This window comes from Pezoporus occidentalis, unplaced genomic scaffold (genome assembly GCF_034315485.1).
Source record: "Pezoporus occidentalis ecotype Australia unplaced genomic scaffold, CSIRO_AGI_Poc_V1 ctg119, whole genome shotgun sequence".
In the NCBI taxonomy this organism is placed as follows: Eukaryota; Metazoa; Chordata; class Aves; order Psittaciformes; family Psittacidae; genus Pezoporus; species Pezoporus occidentalis.
Window position 1 is genome coordinate 812,773 of NW_026912983.1, and position 17,856 is coordinate 830,628.

General features: G+C 46.4%; 1 protein-coding gene across 2 annotated transcripts in view; it reads left to right on the top strand.

Moving 5' to 3' along the window:
* SPSB1 (splA/ryanodine receptor domain and SOCS box containing 1) overlaps nt 1-16,821 on the top strand; it is a 38,984-nt gene extending 22,163 nt beyond the window's left edge. For both annotated transcript variants that reach the window (XM_062604261.1, XM_062604265.1), the window contains exons 2-3: nt 12,040-12,855; nt 16,204-16,821. In XM_062604261.1, the coding sequence (XP_062460245.1) occupies nt 12,162-12,855; nt 16,204-16,331 (822 nt within the window). In that variant the 5' untranslated portion in view covers nt 12,040-12,161 and the 3' untranslated portion in view covers nt 16,332-16,821. The remainder of the gene's footprint in view (nt 1-12,039; nt 12,856-16,203) is intronic.
* Nucleotides 16,822-17,856: the final 1,035 nt, after the last annotated feature.

A 17,856-nucleotide genomic window follows, 5' to 3' on the forward strand; every position in this document is an offset into this window, starting at 1 on the left:
GATCAGGTGGAAAAGAGTCAGGAAACTCATTAGCTCATGACTGAGGGGCTTATTTCCTCCCTGAAAAATAGCAGCAAGCTTGCATGGCCGGATGGGAGTCTTCCTACATTCATCCTACTGACTGGCAGGATTGCTGTGACTAAATGCAGAGAGTAAAAGGGAGGGTGAGAAGGATGAACTTGAAGTAGAGCATTATGTTGAATATGAGGAGGAGGATGCCAGCTGAGCTGCTGAGGATGCAAATGTAAATAAATTGTAAAGCTGGAGGAGAAAGAAAAGCTAATCTTTGCTTCCTTAAATATCACGGATAAAGTGGCTTTCTGTGAGGAACTGAATACCATCCTGCTGGTATTAAGGGTGCTGGGGCTTAGATTTCCTCCTCAATAGCAGGCAGTTCGTGGGGTGTCCTCTGTGCTCCTGTTGTTCACCTTCTCTTCCTGTGATGCAGCAATATGTGTGTGACAAGGCTTTCAGTGACCTTCTGCTCTCACAAAAAGCATTTCTCTTGCCCTGTGTGCAGGTTGACAGTGGTATTGCTGCCCATCAAATGGGTGAAATCCAGATCCAAGGGAAGTGATGTGCTGGAGCTTCCCACACTGAGTGGCAATGAAGCAGGGATTGAATGCTGCCTCAGTTCTGCCCCAGAAGGCCCTGATTTTGCTGTGACTGAGTGTACTGCTCTGCCCTTGTTTGCAGTGAGCAGTGTTCTGTTTGTGGTGCTTTGAGTCCAGAGCTCTGCTTGAGCAGAGAGATGCTGTTGCAATGGACCAAGGCTTACCTGTTGCTAGTACTCAGCCCAGGTTCAACTAGGCTTTTCCCATAGCGCTGATGAGTGGTACCAGGCACTTGCACAATTTCCCCTCTGGCAGAGATGTATTTGATGTAGATAAATGTACTGAAGCTTCAGACACAATAAACCTATTTGAGAGCAAAGGCTGAGTAATCTGGTGCTTGGCAGCTGCTCTGCTGGGGGGTTTTTTGCTTTACTGTTACCAGTACTTGTGACATCTCTGGAAAGAGGAAGGAGGTAGCTCTAATCTTAATGTTAAAAGAGCTTGAACTGCTGTGGTTTTCCTCAGAAGGAATCCTGCTGGATTTTACAAGTCTCTTGACTGTATACTGTATTACTTTTAGGAGCAGGGATTGGAATCCTCACAATCTGTTGTGTACCTTACGTTTTCAAGCCATCTGTTTGAGAAAATGCTGCTTTTCAGGTGTATAATACCCAAATCTATGTGACTCTAATACTGTAAGGGCTCAATTCCTGTTCTCATGCATGAGTATTAGTAATACTCTCAAGTATTAGTACTTGGGGTGTACTAGGTGACTTCATCCAACTCCTGATGGGATCTGTCTTTATGGAGGTGTTGTGCATTGCCTTATTCTGCCCACTGAAAGCAGCACAGCAGCTATCCAGGAAAAACCTAGGACTTCCGAACTAGCACTTCCAGCAATTGGGATCCCATAGATCTACTCGAGCCTATAACAAGCCCAACCATGTTACTTTCCCCATTCCTTCAGACACAGCATATGAGAAAGGCTTCCTGAGACTTTGCTTCTAGGCCAAGGATGGCTGAAACAGGAGGCTGACCTGTGACCTGGCAGAGCATAGCACAAGATACAGCTCCACAAGTGCCTTTGCTCTGCCCTGTTGTCACCCAGGAAGGAGATGGGAGTTTTGGCAGGTGACCGCTGAGAATTTGAACATGGATTGGTTTTAATCCAGCTGCTGCTAGCATGGAACCACAGTAATGCATTAACTGCTTGAAGGAGGAAGCAGGATTTTGTTACTAAAACCTTTGTCCTGATGGCTTATCCTGTTGGGCAAAAAAGCGCTTTTGATATAGGAATGGAAACTTTGGATAGAAGTAGAAACATCAAAGCTTCATTCTTTCCACCCACTGCTCCCTTTCCCACCTACTGATTGTCAGACAAAACTAATGAAGCAAGATACTTCAATGGACATGAGGATTGACACTGGGCTGTGTAGGCTGCAAATTACTAAGTGGGGAAATAACTAAAAGCAAGGAATTGTAATGCAAGCGGGTGGCTCATGATGGATTATGTGGGCTTCTCTAATGCAAATAGTTCTGAACATAAGCATCTACTATGTAAAATTTATGGTGGCTTAATTGTGGAGGAAATGCCTTTCTAAATGCAGCCTATCTTGGGATGTTTGGCTTCAGTGCTCGAGGGAAGGAGGGGAAAACATTAGGCAGGCATTGGTAATTTGGTCAGGTGCTGGCTTGATTTTACAGACACCGATGCAGAGCAGCTTACTGCTTCTCCTGTTGAATGGCTTCTGGAGGGTAGTGACTGTCAAAGCAATTCCTGCTTGCTTCTGCTCCTCTTGTGAGCTGGGGCAAATGTCTGCAGCACAGGGCAGTGAAACAGCTTTGGGAACATCATCCTGGATTGGTTCCCTAAATCCATCTTCAGTGTGGTTGCAGTGATAACTGCGTTGGTACAGCAGCGTGAGGGAGTGGGAAGGGCTGGAGGAAGAGAACACGGTAACTGATAGACTTGTCTTCATTACACTAGAACAAGACCTGACCTGATGATCATCCTCTGGTGCAGCCGGTAACTGTAGTGAGGGATAGCCTGTCCTGCTTCCCCTGCTTCTTCCTGCTTCCAGATGAGTTTCAGACAGAAGTTTTCGAGTAGCTGACCAACATAATCACTGTGACTGAAATACGTTTGAATGGGAAACTAAAGCAGACCAGTGCTGTAGTTTTGACAAGGCAGGTACCTTTGTCATTCCTGTTCATTCTCCTGACACTGCTTGGACCATCTTTTGATAACTACATTTTAAGGCACAGTTCAAAGGCAGACTTAAATGCTAGCTTCTTCCTCAAGTGTTTTAGGCTGGACTAAGAGCCCAGGAAGACTCTGGGACTTCTTGCTGAGTAGCGTTCTAACCTCTAGGTCCTGAGGATAAGCTCATGTGGGACATTCCATGCTGGCTGTCTTAGAGGTGAGAAGCTCCTTGTACAGACAAAATGACAGCCCTGTTCTCTGAAAGCCCTTATCAAAGGGTATATGGTATCTGAACAGAAGCCTCAGTATAATCCTTGGTTATAGAAGAATTGAAGAACTAGGCTGTTGTTTAAGAATGTGTGTCAGTAGACAAGCAGCGTGGAGTTGAGTGCTAAAGGACAGGGAAGTTGTAAGACAAGTCCTGTTAGACAGCCTTGCGGATACTTCAGTCCCATGAACTAGTCTTTCAAGTGCAGCTTGTTTATAGAACTGGGGTTTTCTGTTTACAATGTGCTAGGCATAGATTGCAGCCTTCAGGGATGTGAGGCTTCCTCTGGAAGCTCGGTTATATGCAGAGTCTCAATAACACCAGGAAAAATGGATTGAAGGTGGTCGGACAGGTACAAAGGCACAAGAAAGGTGAACCTCTGGGCGAGGTGGAAAAAAAGAGGCTTGTCACCTTTCCTCTTGATACCTGTGTGATTTCCCTTAGTGCTCTGTCTGCAAGCAAATCATAAAGCCATCTCTTGAGTGCATTTAAAACTGAAAAGACTGTGCCTCTTGCAGGTGACCTCTGCAGCTGGCACATCTATGCTAGACTAGTTTTCTTTCCTCCTTGGAATAAGCTGTTCTGAGACACAAGTGCCTTTTTCTTAAGGCAAAGACTCTACAGAAGCAACCTGGGAGCATCCTTCCATAATTATATCAAACAGTTTTAATTTCATATAAGCAAACTCTATCCCCAGCAAATGGATTCTTGCCACAAGCAATGAGGAAAAGCATCACTTGGCTGATAGGTTTAGACTGGAAGTGGTTCCAGGAGTTAAAAAGAATGACTTGGCCAAATGTGACCAGTGTGATGAGAACCCTGTGTGTGGGAGGGATGTCTTGCCTGGTCTGGAAGATACTTGCTGCTGCTGTGTTCTCCAAGTGGGTATCTGCATGCTGAAGCACGCAGAGAACTTGCTGTGCTGGTGGAACATGTTGTAGCTGGAGCGCTATAGCCTTCCATAAGCTGCTCAAACCACTGCAATCAGCTGTAAACAGCTTGCACTCCAGAATGGCTGTGCTGATGGTGTGCAAAGCACTTTGAGAACAGGGCTGTACATAAGGGTGTAGTATTTGTACCAACTCACTGGTTGCTTCCAGGCTCTCTGCAGTCGCTGCGTTGCTTTGTGCCCCTGCTGTCGCATCCCTGTTCTTACAGTGTCAGTCTTCCTGCTCCTGTAACACTATGTACAGGTGCTATCTCAGCTCAGACCTAACTGCCAAACCACAGCTGCTGGGTTATTTCCACCAAAAGAATCTATCTGGAGTGCTGATCTATGGGTCAAAGCTGAACTTGACACATCTGATCACCAGCAATGTCCCCACTACAGCTTGCCCACAACTTGAGCATTAAAACCAGGCGATGTCTGTAATTCATTTGTATGTATTAACTTCAGAGCCACAGGCTGCCAGCTGAGCTGTCATCTGAGCATGGGCCAGTCTTTTCTCATGGCATGAAGCATGGATGAGATGCTGATTTCTACCTGGAACCCAAGCTCATTGAGTCAGTGTTCTGCATTTGTAACCGTGGGCTGTAAATACTTGCCAGAAGGGAGTTTGAATTTGCTGCTGGAAAATAGGACTTCACCAGTTGGCTACAGACAACTGCAGGAAGTTAGGACAAAGGGGAGAGGTGTAAGGAAGGTCAGTGCTGCAGCTGTGGGACATGGGAAGGGACTCTGGCTAAATCTCTCAGTGCAGAGCTGTCATTTCAATGAGGGGTGGTTAAGTTAGGGCTCCATCATGCCCTATGGGGAAGAGCTTCAGTTGCTGGCTTTCTGGTCTGTTCAGCTTTCCTACTCCCTGTGCACACTTTGCCATGGCTTCTCTTGGGCCCAATTGTCAACTCGGCAAGCCTTCTCATGCCATGTAGTGCTGTTTGCTCTGCAGTAGAGGCACGTGTCTGCCGATGAGGCAGTGTTATACAATGCTAGGGGTATGTTTGGAGTGAATTTGTTGTACAACAAAGATGTTTGGAACCCAGAGCAAATGGCTTAACTCCTGCTAACACCTGGGTGTGACACTACCAGTATATGAACTGTTCCTAGCCAGTGTCTCCTTGTCCTGATATGAACACACACTAGGCATAAGTGGCAGAGCCTGTGAAAGAACATGTTTGAGTGTGGTTCTGAAGGCTTATTAGGCAAGAGTCTGTCACTTCAAGAACAGGGTTTGAGTGAGAAGGAGAACTGGACTCCAAAGGTTTGATGCTTTTGACTTGATGCCCACCAAAGATGGCATTATCACAGACATCTTAGAGCAATCTGCTTCTAAGAAGCTGTTTTAAAGAGCCTTGAGGAGACTTTGTGTCTGGTCTTTAGCATGCAGTTGGCATTCCTGAGGTCCCTGTGAGCTGCCTTATGCAGAGCTCATGGCCTTTCTGAAACCTCCACTAAACTTTCTCTGTGAGGAAAACCAGCCCAAGGTCACTGCGTTCATTTAAAGAAATATTGTAGCATCTCTGCAACCAAAATTGCTGTTTGTGAGTGGCCTTTAACAGGAGAGATCTCGGGTGGTCACTTGTTGAACTCCTTTTGTCTGGGTTGCTTCCATCATTGCAAGACACTTTGCAAAGTAACCTCTCTTACCTTCCTTAGTATTTCCTGCTAGATCCTGCAGTGCTGCAGTTAACAGGAACTGCCTGGGTATGTCAACAGTTGAAGCTTGCTTAAGTTGGTTTCTAGTAAGTGCTGAGTTGAAAATGGGGGGTGGTTCTTACTTTAGGTTTTAGTTTATTCAGATGTGCTGCTGTAAATAACCTCAGTGCTTTGCTTTGGAGAACCAGACACCTCACACCTAGTGTAAGAGAGCTTGCTGCCTTCATCACCCTGCCTGGCATCATGGCAAAAGTAGCTAGAAATCTTCTGCAGTCTGAATTATCCCAAGGAGAGCAATGTTGGAGTGCTCTGTTGGTACAGACAAGCTGATTCTTAGTGGTTGCAAGTCCTAGCAGCATTGTATGATGACGTGCTCCTGGCTTCCTTGGACAGAAGCCTTTTCTGGTAGGTCTCAGGTGGGCATGCTAATGCTAGCTGCTTAATGTACAGAGGAGCAGAGCACTTGGTGTCTGCTTAGTAGAGGAATGAGGCTGTTTGCTTAGTGAAGCAGCTGAACTTTGTAGTATAGGTAAATCAGCTGCCTTGTTCTCACCATCCCTGGTATATCTGGAGCAGTTACTTACCAGGGGCCTCTTACACTGCTGGAGGACAGTGCTGGCTATTTGCTGACTGCTGGGACATGTGCCATCTTGCTTCATTCTTCCTTGCTCAACCTCTTGTGCTCTTAGTGAGTGCAGTTTCACTTTCTGTGGAGGCCTCAGCCCTGCTAGCAGCTCAACCTGCTGATCCAAACCTCCTCTGCTCATCAGTAGGTGAGGCTGAGGAAGCTGCCCCTGTGGCAACTCTCTATGTGTGGCACAAGCAGTGAGGCTGTTGGCTGCCAAAACCGATGCTGTGCACACAGGTTGCCTGCCCGGTCCTGATCTAAGCAGAGTTGCAACACTCAAACTAGTCCTAAGCATGTTGTTAGTGCAGTTGTTCCTGTCATCTCTTCCATAGCTGCTTGGTCTCTGCTAACACAGCACTGAAACTTCAGCTGTATAGGTGAGCTGACTCTCTTTCCCCAAGGCTTGATCAGTATTTTGTGGGGTGGGCAGGGGGCTAAAGCCAGAATGTGGCAAAGTGATAGCATAAATGCTGAGTGGAATGTCCCAGGCTTATGTGACCAGCTTCTGTAGTAAGCAGAAATACCCAGTCCAAGGCAGGGGTGTATTTGTGATGCTAAGAATTAACATGAGGGAAAATTGAGCATCGTGGTCTTTTGAGGCTAAAATCTGAATGCTCTTTGAGGCATGCGGGTTCTTCTCTCTGCACCCCCATTGTTCCGTAGCACTGCTGATCCATCTTTGCTTTTAGCTTGGTTTTACACAAGGTCTGCATGATCAAGGGATGCGTTCCTAGCACCACCAAGGGAGGAAGGGGAAAGCCCCTGGTGGTGAAGCAGCTTCTAGAATCACGCTCAAGAAGGGCTGGCACTGTGAAGGATGTTTGTGGGGAGTCATAACAACATACAGGTCGTGCACATACCTGAAGGATTTGGAAGGTGTCCCCGGGTAAGCTGCTGCCAGCAGGTTAGTCAGCAAACTACAAGTAGTGTAGCTCTTTTGTTGGCATGTGGGGTGAACATGTAGCCTAAGAATATGGACCGAGTTTACCTAATGTTTTACTAGAAAAATCATGGAAACCTGAGCAAAGCAGTTGTCATTCAGTATCATTTGTTAGTACTGCCTGGGATGCTGTAGTTCAGCTTTCCTAAGCTGTAAGCAAGGAAATGCTCATGTGCAGAATATATATTTCCTTTTTCTGAGGTGTGTTCCAGGCTGGAAATCTTCATGGTAGGGCTCTGATTCATTGTCTGTTGAGCACCTGGAGTATGCCAGGGTGTTTATAGGTCTGGTCGCAGTGTAGCAGCACACTCAATGTTATGGAGGGGGTAAACAGAGGCACAGTCAACTGACTTGAAGGAATAAAGAAAAACTGGATCAGGAATGAGGGTATTTCAGAGCCTTCATGTATTCTTGGAGTTGATGTTCCAGATGGGTGTTCTGTAAGCGCAAGTGAGGACCTGTGAGGAGTCAGTGGCTTTCTGAACTAAAGTTATCAAATGTCTTGTGACTGAAGTGGTTCTGGTCCTTACTTCTGGTGAGGTTTAACTGAAGAAGAATGGTTTGCTAGCCTCCAGCCTCCAGAACACACATGTTTTCAGCGGCCAAGTGCCTCACAGGTGCTTTAACAACTGCAGGTGTCTTGCAATCAGTTTTGGGGTTTTTTTTGCTTCCCTTTGTTTTGGAGAGATGCTTCTAAGAACTCTGCTCTGGATCTCTCAGTTGTGAACCATCAGTGCTATACTATGCCTCTGGCAGCACTTTGGCAGCTCAGTTGTGTTAGTTACTGGAACCAGCAGTGACAGTGGCTCCTGAATGGCAAGTACTAATACTTTGTGTGCAGATGTTGGACTGGGACCTTGAGGGTTCTTGCTGCTGTGCAAGTTCCTTCTAAACAGAGCTGGAAATCTGCACAGCAGCCTATTGAGATCCTTGCATCACTCTGAGATGTAGGTACCTGAAGTAACCTCCCACTGGGTGATATAACCTGCATGGGGAAGAACAGCCGTTTGGCTTCAGATAAAACAGTGAGGGTATTTTGGGTGACTATTCTTTGGCTTAAGTTCACTCTATTGATAGCTTGGATTGCATTTCTAGTGTGTGTTTGGATGAGGTGAAGGGTCTGAATAGGTAGGAGTGAGGTAAATCATCAGGGAGCAGTAAGGAGCCTTGTTTTGAATGTGGATGGCTTCTTTAAACCTAGCTGTGTGAATTGTTTAGCCTGCTTAGCATGATGCTGGCAAGGTTTTTGGGGACACTAGGGATGTAATTGAAATCAAGATTAGCTGTTTGAGTCATACTGGGGGACAAAACATCACACAGGCCTTAACGATCCACAGCAGAACATCTCCCTCGCTGGGTTCTTGGCTGCATCCTGAGGTTCACTGCAAGCTGAAGGGGGTAGACTGTGTCCATGGGCACAGAATGCCTGTGTTCTGTGGTACACAACATAGTGGTGAACTAAATCAAGGTGACTGCCTCAGCGGGAGGAGTCTGTGTAGGCAGTCATTGCCTGGATCATGCCAATGTGTAAACAGAAGATGGACACCAGCTCTGCTCTGCCACACATACTCTTTGGAGCTGTGTTCTCCCCATTCAGCAGCAGAGACATCAACATCTGCCTCTGAAATGCCTTTGCTGTCTCCTGCCTTCTCTATTTGCAGCAAGCAGTGGTTTTGAAACCTGGCGTATCTTTCGTATGGCAAATTGCCTACTTGCTCAGAGCAGCTAAACTGAGGGAGAGCTAATTCTCCCTGAAAATAGCAGTGAATATTTGTTTTCCTGAGACACTCTTATAATTTTGTTCCAAAGCTTTTAAGCCTAGAGGTGAACAAAAGAACTGAAAATAGCATGGGAGCAGAGCAGTGTCATGGGGATGAGCTTGTGTTTACAAAGCAGAGCAGAATTGCAGCAAGCCTGAGCTGTTGATAGTGCCAGATAAAAGCACTTTCAGTGCTTACACTTGTACTTCAACCTGGAACAGCTCAAAGGCTTTGAAGCAGCTAATTCCCTTGTGTATCTGTGCATTTATGGCTGGCTGTGTCTCCTATCAAACTGCCTAAGGCATTAAGCCATTCATTGAAGAGGGAGAGCTTTCCTGTATCTGTCCTGAGTGAGAGTACCTGTATTGTCTTGTGCATGATGAGGCTTTTCCTTTTGAAGACTGAGGGTGTAATTGTGCTTCCTGGCTGTAGGGCAAGGTGCCACCCTGCGGTTCTAGAGCAGTGCCAGGAATCAATGGAGCCAGCTCTGAGCAGGAATTGTTGCCTTGCCCTATTAAGGAGCCATGATGCACTTTGATCTTGGCATATGGTGTTCAGCATTAGACCTGTTCTCACTCTAACCCACCCCTTTGCTCCAATCTCTGCCTTTCCCCCTTTGCTTTCTTCTAGCTGTCGTCCTTCATTTGGTGTTAATAGTTTGCCTGGGGAAAGTGTCATTAACTAAATACAAGGTGCTTGTGTTCAGGAGGAGCTGCTTGCCTTCTGAAGCAGGCAGTGAGAGGTATCCCTATCCCGTGTGCTTCAGAAGTCCCTGTTGTCCTTCCCAGCGGTGATTCCCTTTCTGGTGCAGCAGCCTTTAGGAAAGTATGCTGAAGCTTTTGTTGGCGGAAGGCAGCAAGCCGTAAGGAATGAGGCATTGTTTTGCTAGTGGAGAGCACAGAATTGTGTGCATTGAGCATTTTGTGCCGTCTGCTTTGGTTCTAGCTTCCTATGGAGTGTTCTCATGCACACTGTAGAGCCCTTAGGAAATCTGCCTTCCTCCTAACAATGTTTTGCTGCTTTATCCTAACCAAAATCCCAACAGCTGAATTTGCTTGTAGATTTCCGAGTGTGCTTTAGCCAGTGCCTTGTTGACAGCTTGTGTGTTGGGATGGGACTTTCAAAGACCCTCGAGCGTTTTTCTTCCCATGTTTAAAAAGAGGGAAGGGAAAGTCGTTTTGTCTCTCTTAAGAGCTACAATTTGAGCTCATGGTCCCAATGGCATACTCTGGACTAATAGCAAAAACCTGTTAGGAAGCTGGTGAATTGCTCCCTAACCTAGAGCGACCATGAGCCTTCCCTGTCACCTTCTAGCTGAAGCTTTGCTTCTTAGGTTTAGTAACCTTATTTTTAAACCAGATATGATTCATGCTCTGTTTTCTGTGCCAGATGAGGTCCTTGGTTGCGAGTGCTGGGAGTGCAGCTGGCAGGAGCCCTGCCTGATTGCCTCACTTCAGGAAATGTTAAAATAACACTTTTTTTCTTTCTTAGAAAGCTGGTTCCCTCCCCTCCCACTTCTCATTCTCCTAATAGCTGCCCCCAGTTTGGCAGCTGCCTTAGAGGCTTGTTTGTGTTGCTGAGTGAGAGCAGAGACGCTCTGGTGGATGCAGTGCTGGAGGAGAGGTACATGAAGTGAGTTAGTACTATCTCTAGCCAAGCTGGCTTCAGCTCTTCAGAGGCTTCTCTGAACGTTGGAAGGAGAACTGCAGAACTGTGAGAAGCATCTTGCTCCTCCCCCTGGATCCTGTTTCTCAAGCTGGGGATTTTTTCCTTTTGGAGAAGAGCAGCTGCCCCAGCTGAAGCTATTCATTCAAGGCACAGCATACAGCAGGTTTATTTGCTTTTGACTACAGTAATTCAGCAGCGCCAGTAGTGCCCATAGCTGCTGGCATGGGCATCCCTCAAGGCTGGACCCAGCATGTTTTGTCTGCTGCTTTGCAGTCAGGCCTCTAAGGTACTTAGTAGAGCTGTAGTGGGGTTGCAAAGGATGCTCAAACCTGTATCAATGGCTGCTGGCTGCTTTGCCAGCTGCTCTGTGGAAGGTTTGTAATTCTCCAGATGGAGAAGCTTTTATTTTTATTGTTTGGCTCTTACCTTCCTTGATCACTGCTATGGGGAGATGGTTTGTGTTCAGTGCTTTGCTTCTCTTTTGGAACTGTTTGTGCTGAGGGAAGAAAGTCTTGCCTGTTGTTAATCCTGCCGTTACCTGTGTGTGTCTTTGCAGTATGTAGCCTTTATTCTAGGGGATGCTCATGTCCTAGAGGTTCCCCAAGAACAACCAGTCAGCTATAGGATGTTACTGCAGTGTCCAAAGACAGTGCAATTGTCAGCTCAGGTCTATATTTGAAAAATTGACTGAAGCTGTTGGGATTCCTCTTCTGTTAAATGCCCTGTGTGCTTTGGCTCCCTTGTGGATAGCCACAGAGATGGCTTTGGCAGGAGAAATTGTCCATGGTGGTTGGAAGAAGCTGGAGTGGTGAACGCCAGTGGGCAGCCTGGGCCTTCACTGGGATGTCTTCCTCAGCCTGACCTTGTGGCATGAACTGGGGCAGGAAGCCCAGGCAAAATTATGTGTATACAAGACCCTGCTGTCAGTCATCTTTCCAACTGAAAGATAAACAGGGCAGACTTAAGTCTGCAGCAGTACTGTGTATGGAGTTCCAAGTCTTCTGCCTGATTAAACTCTCTTTTTTCTGGACAACATAGAAGTGATCATGATATAAAAGCAAGGTTTGCTGGAGGCCGCTTAAGTATAAATGTGCTCTCTTAAGGGTTAGTGATGCAGTAATAGGCAGCAGTGCATTCAGCGTGGAGAGATGATGAGCTGAGTCTATACATTCCTTGGAGAAAGAAGCAGAAATTCAAGTGCCTTTCTGAAGGGGACATTGGAAACTTTGTACCTATCTGTTTGATTTATATGCTATCTGCCAGGCATACTGCATAAGTAGTACGCGTTACCCTGCTGTGCTGGTGGAAAGGAAGGATGAGTTGTCAGGATAAACAGATTAAAGCAGTGCTCTGTAAATGTTGCCTACAAGGCTGTGTATGGTGATGTTTAACTCTTGCCTTGTTTTTCTTTCCATCCATTAGGCAATACTGACTGGTGCACATCTTGACAGAGTCTCCTGGCAACCTGTTCTGTAGGGCTGAATGCCAGCAGGAGCGGCCGCCTAAATCCATGAGCCTATAAATAGGCAGAATCGGAACACACCATGGGTCAGAAGGTCACAGGTGGGATAAAGACTGTGGATATGAGGGACCCTGTATACAGGCCACTGAAACAGGAACTCCAAGGACTTGACTACAGCAAACCCACACGCCTGGATTTGCTACTGGACATGCCTCCGGTGTCCTACGAAGTGCAGTTACTACATTCATGGAACAATGATGATCGCTCGCTGAATGTGTTTGTGAAAGAGGATGACAAACTCATATTTCACCGGCATCCGGTGGCTCAGAGTACAGATGCCATCAGAGGCAAAGTGGGATATACCCGAGGACTCCACGTGTGGCAGATCACGTGGGCAATGAGGCAGCGAGGCACGCATGCTGTGGTCGGGGTGGCAACAGCAGATGCCCCTTTGCATTCAGTAGGATACACGACACTGGTAGGAAATAACCATGAATCTTGGGGCTGGGACCTTGGGCGCAACAGACTGTACCATGATGGCAAGAACCAGCCAAGTAAAACGTACCCTGCCTTCTTGGAGCCAGATGAAACTTTCATTGTGCCGGATTCTTTCCTGGTGGTTCTGGACATGGATGATGGGACGTTGAGCTTCATTGTAGATGGGCAATACATGGGTGTTGCATTTCGAGGACTCAAAGGGAAAAAGCTATATCCAGTGGTAAGCGCGGTGTGGGGACACTGTGAAATACGGATGTGCTACTTGAATGGACTTGACCGTGAGTATAACTTCTTATATTAGTTCTAACAGCACAGATCCAGGTGCTACTTAAGTGCAGGCTTACTAGACCATCCTGGGGATGGTTTTCACTCTTCTAGAGAGCTGAGGACTTCATGTTGGCAGAACAGGATACAGCTCTGAAGCTTTAATGGCTAATCAAACAGTTTGGCTGTACACATGTACTGTTCCTAAGGCACTACAGGGAGTAAGTAGGGTTTCAGGAGGTGATGCCAGCTGTCTGTCTAGACATGACAAGCCTTCCTATTTTGCTACCCAAGTATCAACGGGAATGTCCGGACAATTGTACTACTGGGGTGTAATCCTGGTGTCCCTTCGTAGGAAACACTGAGGGACAATTCTCTTCCTCACATGGCTGATGAAGGGACTTTTAAAATCCCTTGCAGGCTGGAGTGGGAAGACCTGTCCCTATCTAAGAAAATGGGAATCTCATCTTCCAAAAAGTAGCTCATTTCTCTGCTTCTTTCAGGGCAGGGTGTGCTCATTTTTAGTGCAGGGCTGGATTTTGTAGCCGGCCCAACTTGCATGCCAGGCCTTTTACTAATAGGGGCATCAATCTCTTTAAGTTTAGTAATAAATTTGGCTGTCAAAATGTGCTAAAGTCTGTTATCTCTCATAGTCAGAAGTTCCCATGGGGCCAGACTGTGACTCAGTCCTCTGGGTAGGGTGGAGGAGAGAGGTGAAGGAAGTGGATTAAAATCTGGATTTATGATGTTAGTGAAATAAATTTGGCTGTATTGATATGAAAAGAGCAGTGTCTGCCCAAGGGCTGTAACATACTGGGCTCTGATGTGTGCTTTAGAACATGTTCTAATGCTGGGCGAACAATGGCAAACCTCTGACACTGGTGACATGAGCTGTAACAAAGGTGACAGTGGGCACTGCAAAAACTGAGCTGTCAGAATAGCCAGGAAAGCCTTGCAAAGGGATAGGAGCAAAAGTGCTTTGGGAAATATGCTTCAAGAAGACCAGATAGAGAGCTCTTCTTGGCAGAGCATTTTCTCACCAAGAGAAAGAAGCCCAGTTTGCTGTGCACCACCAGCTTACAGTATCCAGGGGTTTCTGAAGGGTCAAAGCCAAAATCTGCAGCTCCCCTCAAAGCCAGCAAGTCTGTGGAGCTGTTGGCACAGAATTGCACTTAGCAAGGAAATGGCCACCTCCAGTATTGGATTTGGTTGTAATGTGCTCTCAGCATAGGAGTGAATTGTGGGCGTAAGGCCAGGAATGACGGGATGTTATTTTGGCACAGATAGAAAGAAGGTGTCTGGCTCTAACCACTTCTGAGCATTCAATAGCAACACTGTCCGATGATTGCAGTGGTTGTGAATGGAAGGAGGTCAGATATGTATGTGCTTTCTCTTTTGGTCTTGAGGCCTCCTGTCAGACAGGGTTATCAGTGCAAAGTTCTTGTCCTTAAACTCTGTGGGAAGAAGATCCTCTCCTTTTAAGGCCATTAAACTGGAACGTGTTTGTTATGCTAATGTCTATAGGCTTTTCAGGTCAGGGCCCCTTGTCCTCTGGGATGCTGGCTAGGCAATGCCTCTGTCCCAGCTATCTCCATACGGAGCAGGAGTGACTAGGACAGACTTAGCATACAGCATATTTGTGTCCCAGTGGTTTAAGAGTAAGCTACATTGGGAAGTGCCAAAGGAGTGCTGCCAGTAACAGGCTTCTCTGGCAGTACTGCAGCCGGAGCTGAGACGTGCAGGCCAGCAGTCAAGACCTGTCCCTGCAGAAGAGGCAGCATGGATCCTGAAGGAGGTCATGAGCATGCAAGACCAGCAGTACTTTGGGCTGAGAGCCTTCGTTTCACTTGTGGCACAGAACATGTGTGAGACATGGGGCTTGGGGAGCAACAGCACTGCCCTGATGGATCTGTTTGCTCTCCAGCCAGCTATCAGTGCAGAAGAGGGGTGCATATAGGGGTGATTCCTCACAATAATCAGTGCTTCAAGCACGGGGAGAACTTTGGAGACCTGCCTCCCCTGGAGCAGGTAACAGCTTGTGATCCACAGCAGGGAAGGAGAGGGGAATAGGGCATTAGTTCAGCTCTGGCTCCTAATTTGAGGGGGAGACAGCTCAATTCAAGCATACATTTCCTGACTCTGTTACCAAGTCTCTCCTCAGCTTACAAACTCTCCTTCTCACAGACTTGTTGCCAAACACGAGATGAAAACTAGCTTTTTTCCGCTTCTCATTGGAAGTGTTTTCTACATGGAGCAGTCTGACTGTTTGCTTCTTCAGGAGTGGCCTGATCAGAGGCTACTGACAACACTTCTGCTTCAGCTTTTCAATGTTAGCTGTTTGTTATCTTTGAACCTGGAAGGGACGAACTTGTGTCCACCTTACTGATGGAATGAGTTCTGGTGAGAAATGTATTAATGTGACCATGCTCAGAGCAAACAAAGCTTTCCCTGTGTCTCAGCTGTTGAAAACACTTGTATGAACAGTCAGATTAATTTGGCGTGTCTAGTGGAAGTTAAAGCTGTTGGCTTCTATCAAGGTTCTTGAAAACTACAGCTTCTCAGCCAAACTCTCCCACATCCTGTGGATGTTTTTAGGTGTGTCTGTGTTTAGCCCAAGATGTCTGTAAAGGAAGCTTTCTAATGATGCATGCTGAGCCCTCAGGCTGTTAGAAGGATGTCCAGGTATCTGCTTAATTTGGGATGTCTTTGTGTTAGCCCTCTCTTGGGGGAGGAGAAACCCCTTAGGCTTGAGCAGTGTGTTGTGTAAAGGTGAGCTTGGACAGACATAGTGACAAAAGCTGTGAGAAACTAAATCTCTATCTTCCTTCTCTGCAGCTGTGATGTGTTAACTCTGGCTTTGACCTTAGTACCCTGTGTGTTGTGAATGACTCTTCGGCATCAAAGGGCCCCATGTGCCATTCCTGAAAAACTAGTATTATCTTGTTCAGTGTGTGTAAGTACAGGATGCAGAAAGGATAGCCAAAGGCTTGTGTCTTTCCTGGGTTTGACACAGGAGGGAATCCTCTAATGGAAAATGTCGCAGTACAAGTAGTGATGTGAAGCTTTGACAGATGGCTTTGTTTTTCGTGGGAAGCATGTATACAAGTGAAGGGGTTGATAGCTGTTATCCTACTATATGAGACAAATCATGGTGCTTTCTGGCTACTCATACCACATCATGCTATCAGACTGTGCACTGCAGTGTTTTACTTCAGTGAATCTTTGGGGTACTGTAGGAAGTGGCACAAGCTAGAAGATGAATTCTGACTTGAGTAACTGGTATTGCAGAGGGGAACTGCCGTGTGGGCTTTCTAGTGTAACTGATGGGTTGCTATATTAATGTCTTGGGTCTCTTTTCCCAGCTGAACCACTGCCTTTGATGGACTTGTGTCGGCGAGCTGTGAGGCTTGCTCTGGGCAAGGAAAGACTGAATGAGATCCCTACACTGCCACTGCCAGCATCCCTCAAGAGTTACCTGCTCTACCAATGACCTTCGTGTTCAAGGATGGAGAGTTGGAACCAAGGCAAATGTATCAGAGTTGACCCACTGAGCAATGGGCTCTCCACCCTTGTGTCATCGCTACTGTTGGAACTCCTTGGCCAAAGTATTCTTGCCACTGCTTAGATCTCCATGTGCCCTTACTGGCAACTCTCAAGTAATCCTTGTTTCACAACTGAAGTGTTTTGTTCTTTGGAATTCTTCCCTAGCATGCTTACAAAAGGAACATTTACAGGAGCTCTGTGCTTCCCTGCTTCTCCTGATGAAAGGCTGTGCTGCATCCTTTGGGCTGTAGAGCTTAGGAGTGAATGGGTTTTCTGTACCAGCCCAAGGGAAGAGCATAATGTGGGGAAAGGGAAGGCATTAGGAGTGGAAATGTTAAAACCAGGTTCTAAGAGTGGAAAGGCATGCGGTGACCAGCAGAGTTGGGAAGAGTGTGGAATACCAAGAATTAATTGCTGAGTTCTTAAAAACCAAACAAGAAATATTAAAGAATACAACCCCAAGCCCTGAAACACCAAAACCAAGAACCCTCCCACCAGGAGACTTTCTAGTTTGGTGATGTCAGTGATGCCATTATCTCTGCCAGGACTTCTCACTATGTACTAATGTTATTTCATAGTGAATCCTGTGTGCTTGTTCACCATTGCTTGCTCAGTTCTCCTGCTCTGTTCTCTGTGGGTTTGACTGAGCTGACTGAGCAGTCATACTGTGTCTTCACCTGCTCTCTTCTTTCTTACTTAAAACTGCAGGCTTTAGTCTGGGATCAGGGGTCCCTTGCTGATGTGAGCACAGAGAAGGGATGAACTTCTCCCTCAATAGATTGAGACAGGCTGTATGAGCTGGGATAGCTATACATCCTGTATTTTAGGTCTGTCTTCCGTACAGTCTGTTCTATGTTAAGGCTTTAGAGAAACATACGTATGTGTTTCTCTGATGGCTCTGCCAGTGAATTCTCTTCTTAGATAAGCTGCTTAGAGGCATCCAGACCAGGCTTTCTTCTGTCATAGACCATCAGTGTAATCTCCACTTAACTATGCAGCCAGAATAGTTCTGTTTCTTGCTTGTGGGTGGGAGTCTTCCCATAGAAGTGTGGCTGCAGAAGCCCCATCAGCAGATGAGAAATCCAGAAGGTGATTGCTGCAGAATGTACTGGTGAGACTTTACCAGAAGGGATGATCTTCAGGCACAGCAAGAAGAAACTGAACCTCTCTAGAGCTGAGGGTGGGGGTAGGAGAGAACTGCAATAAAGAGGACAAGCAATTCAGGCAAAATCAGCACATCCCAAATAGATTCTCACCTCAGTAGCCAAGTAAAGAGAATGACACTCCTTTACTAGCAGGAGCTGCTCTCTTGACCTCTCCACAGGTTACTATGCTGCCTTTCTGGGGTTATTTTGCACATTTCTTTGTCTTGAAAAATGTTTGTGTGGTTGGTTTGTATTTTGTTTTTTTTTGCTCTTGAGTTATCCCTTCAGTTCTGTGTAGGTACAAATGAGTTTAGTTGTTGAAAATGT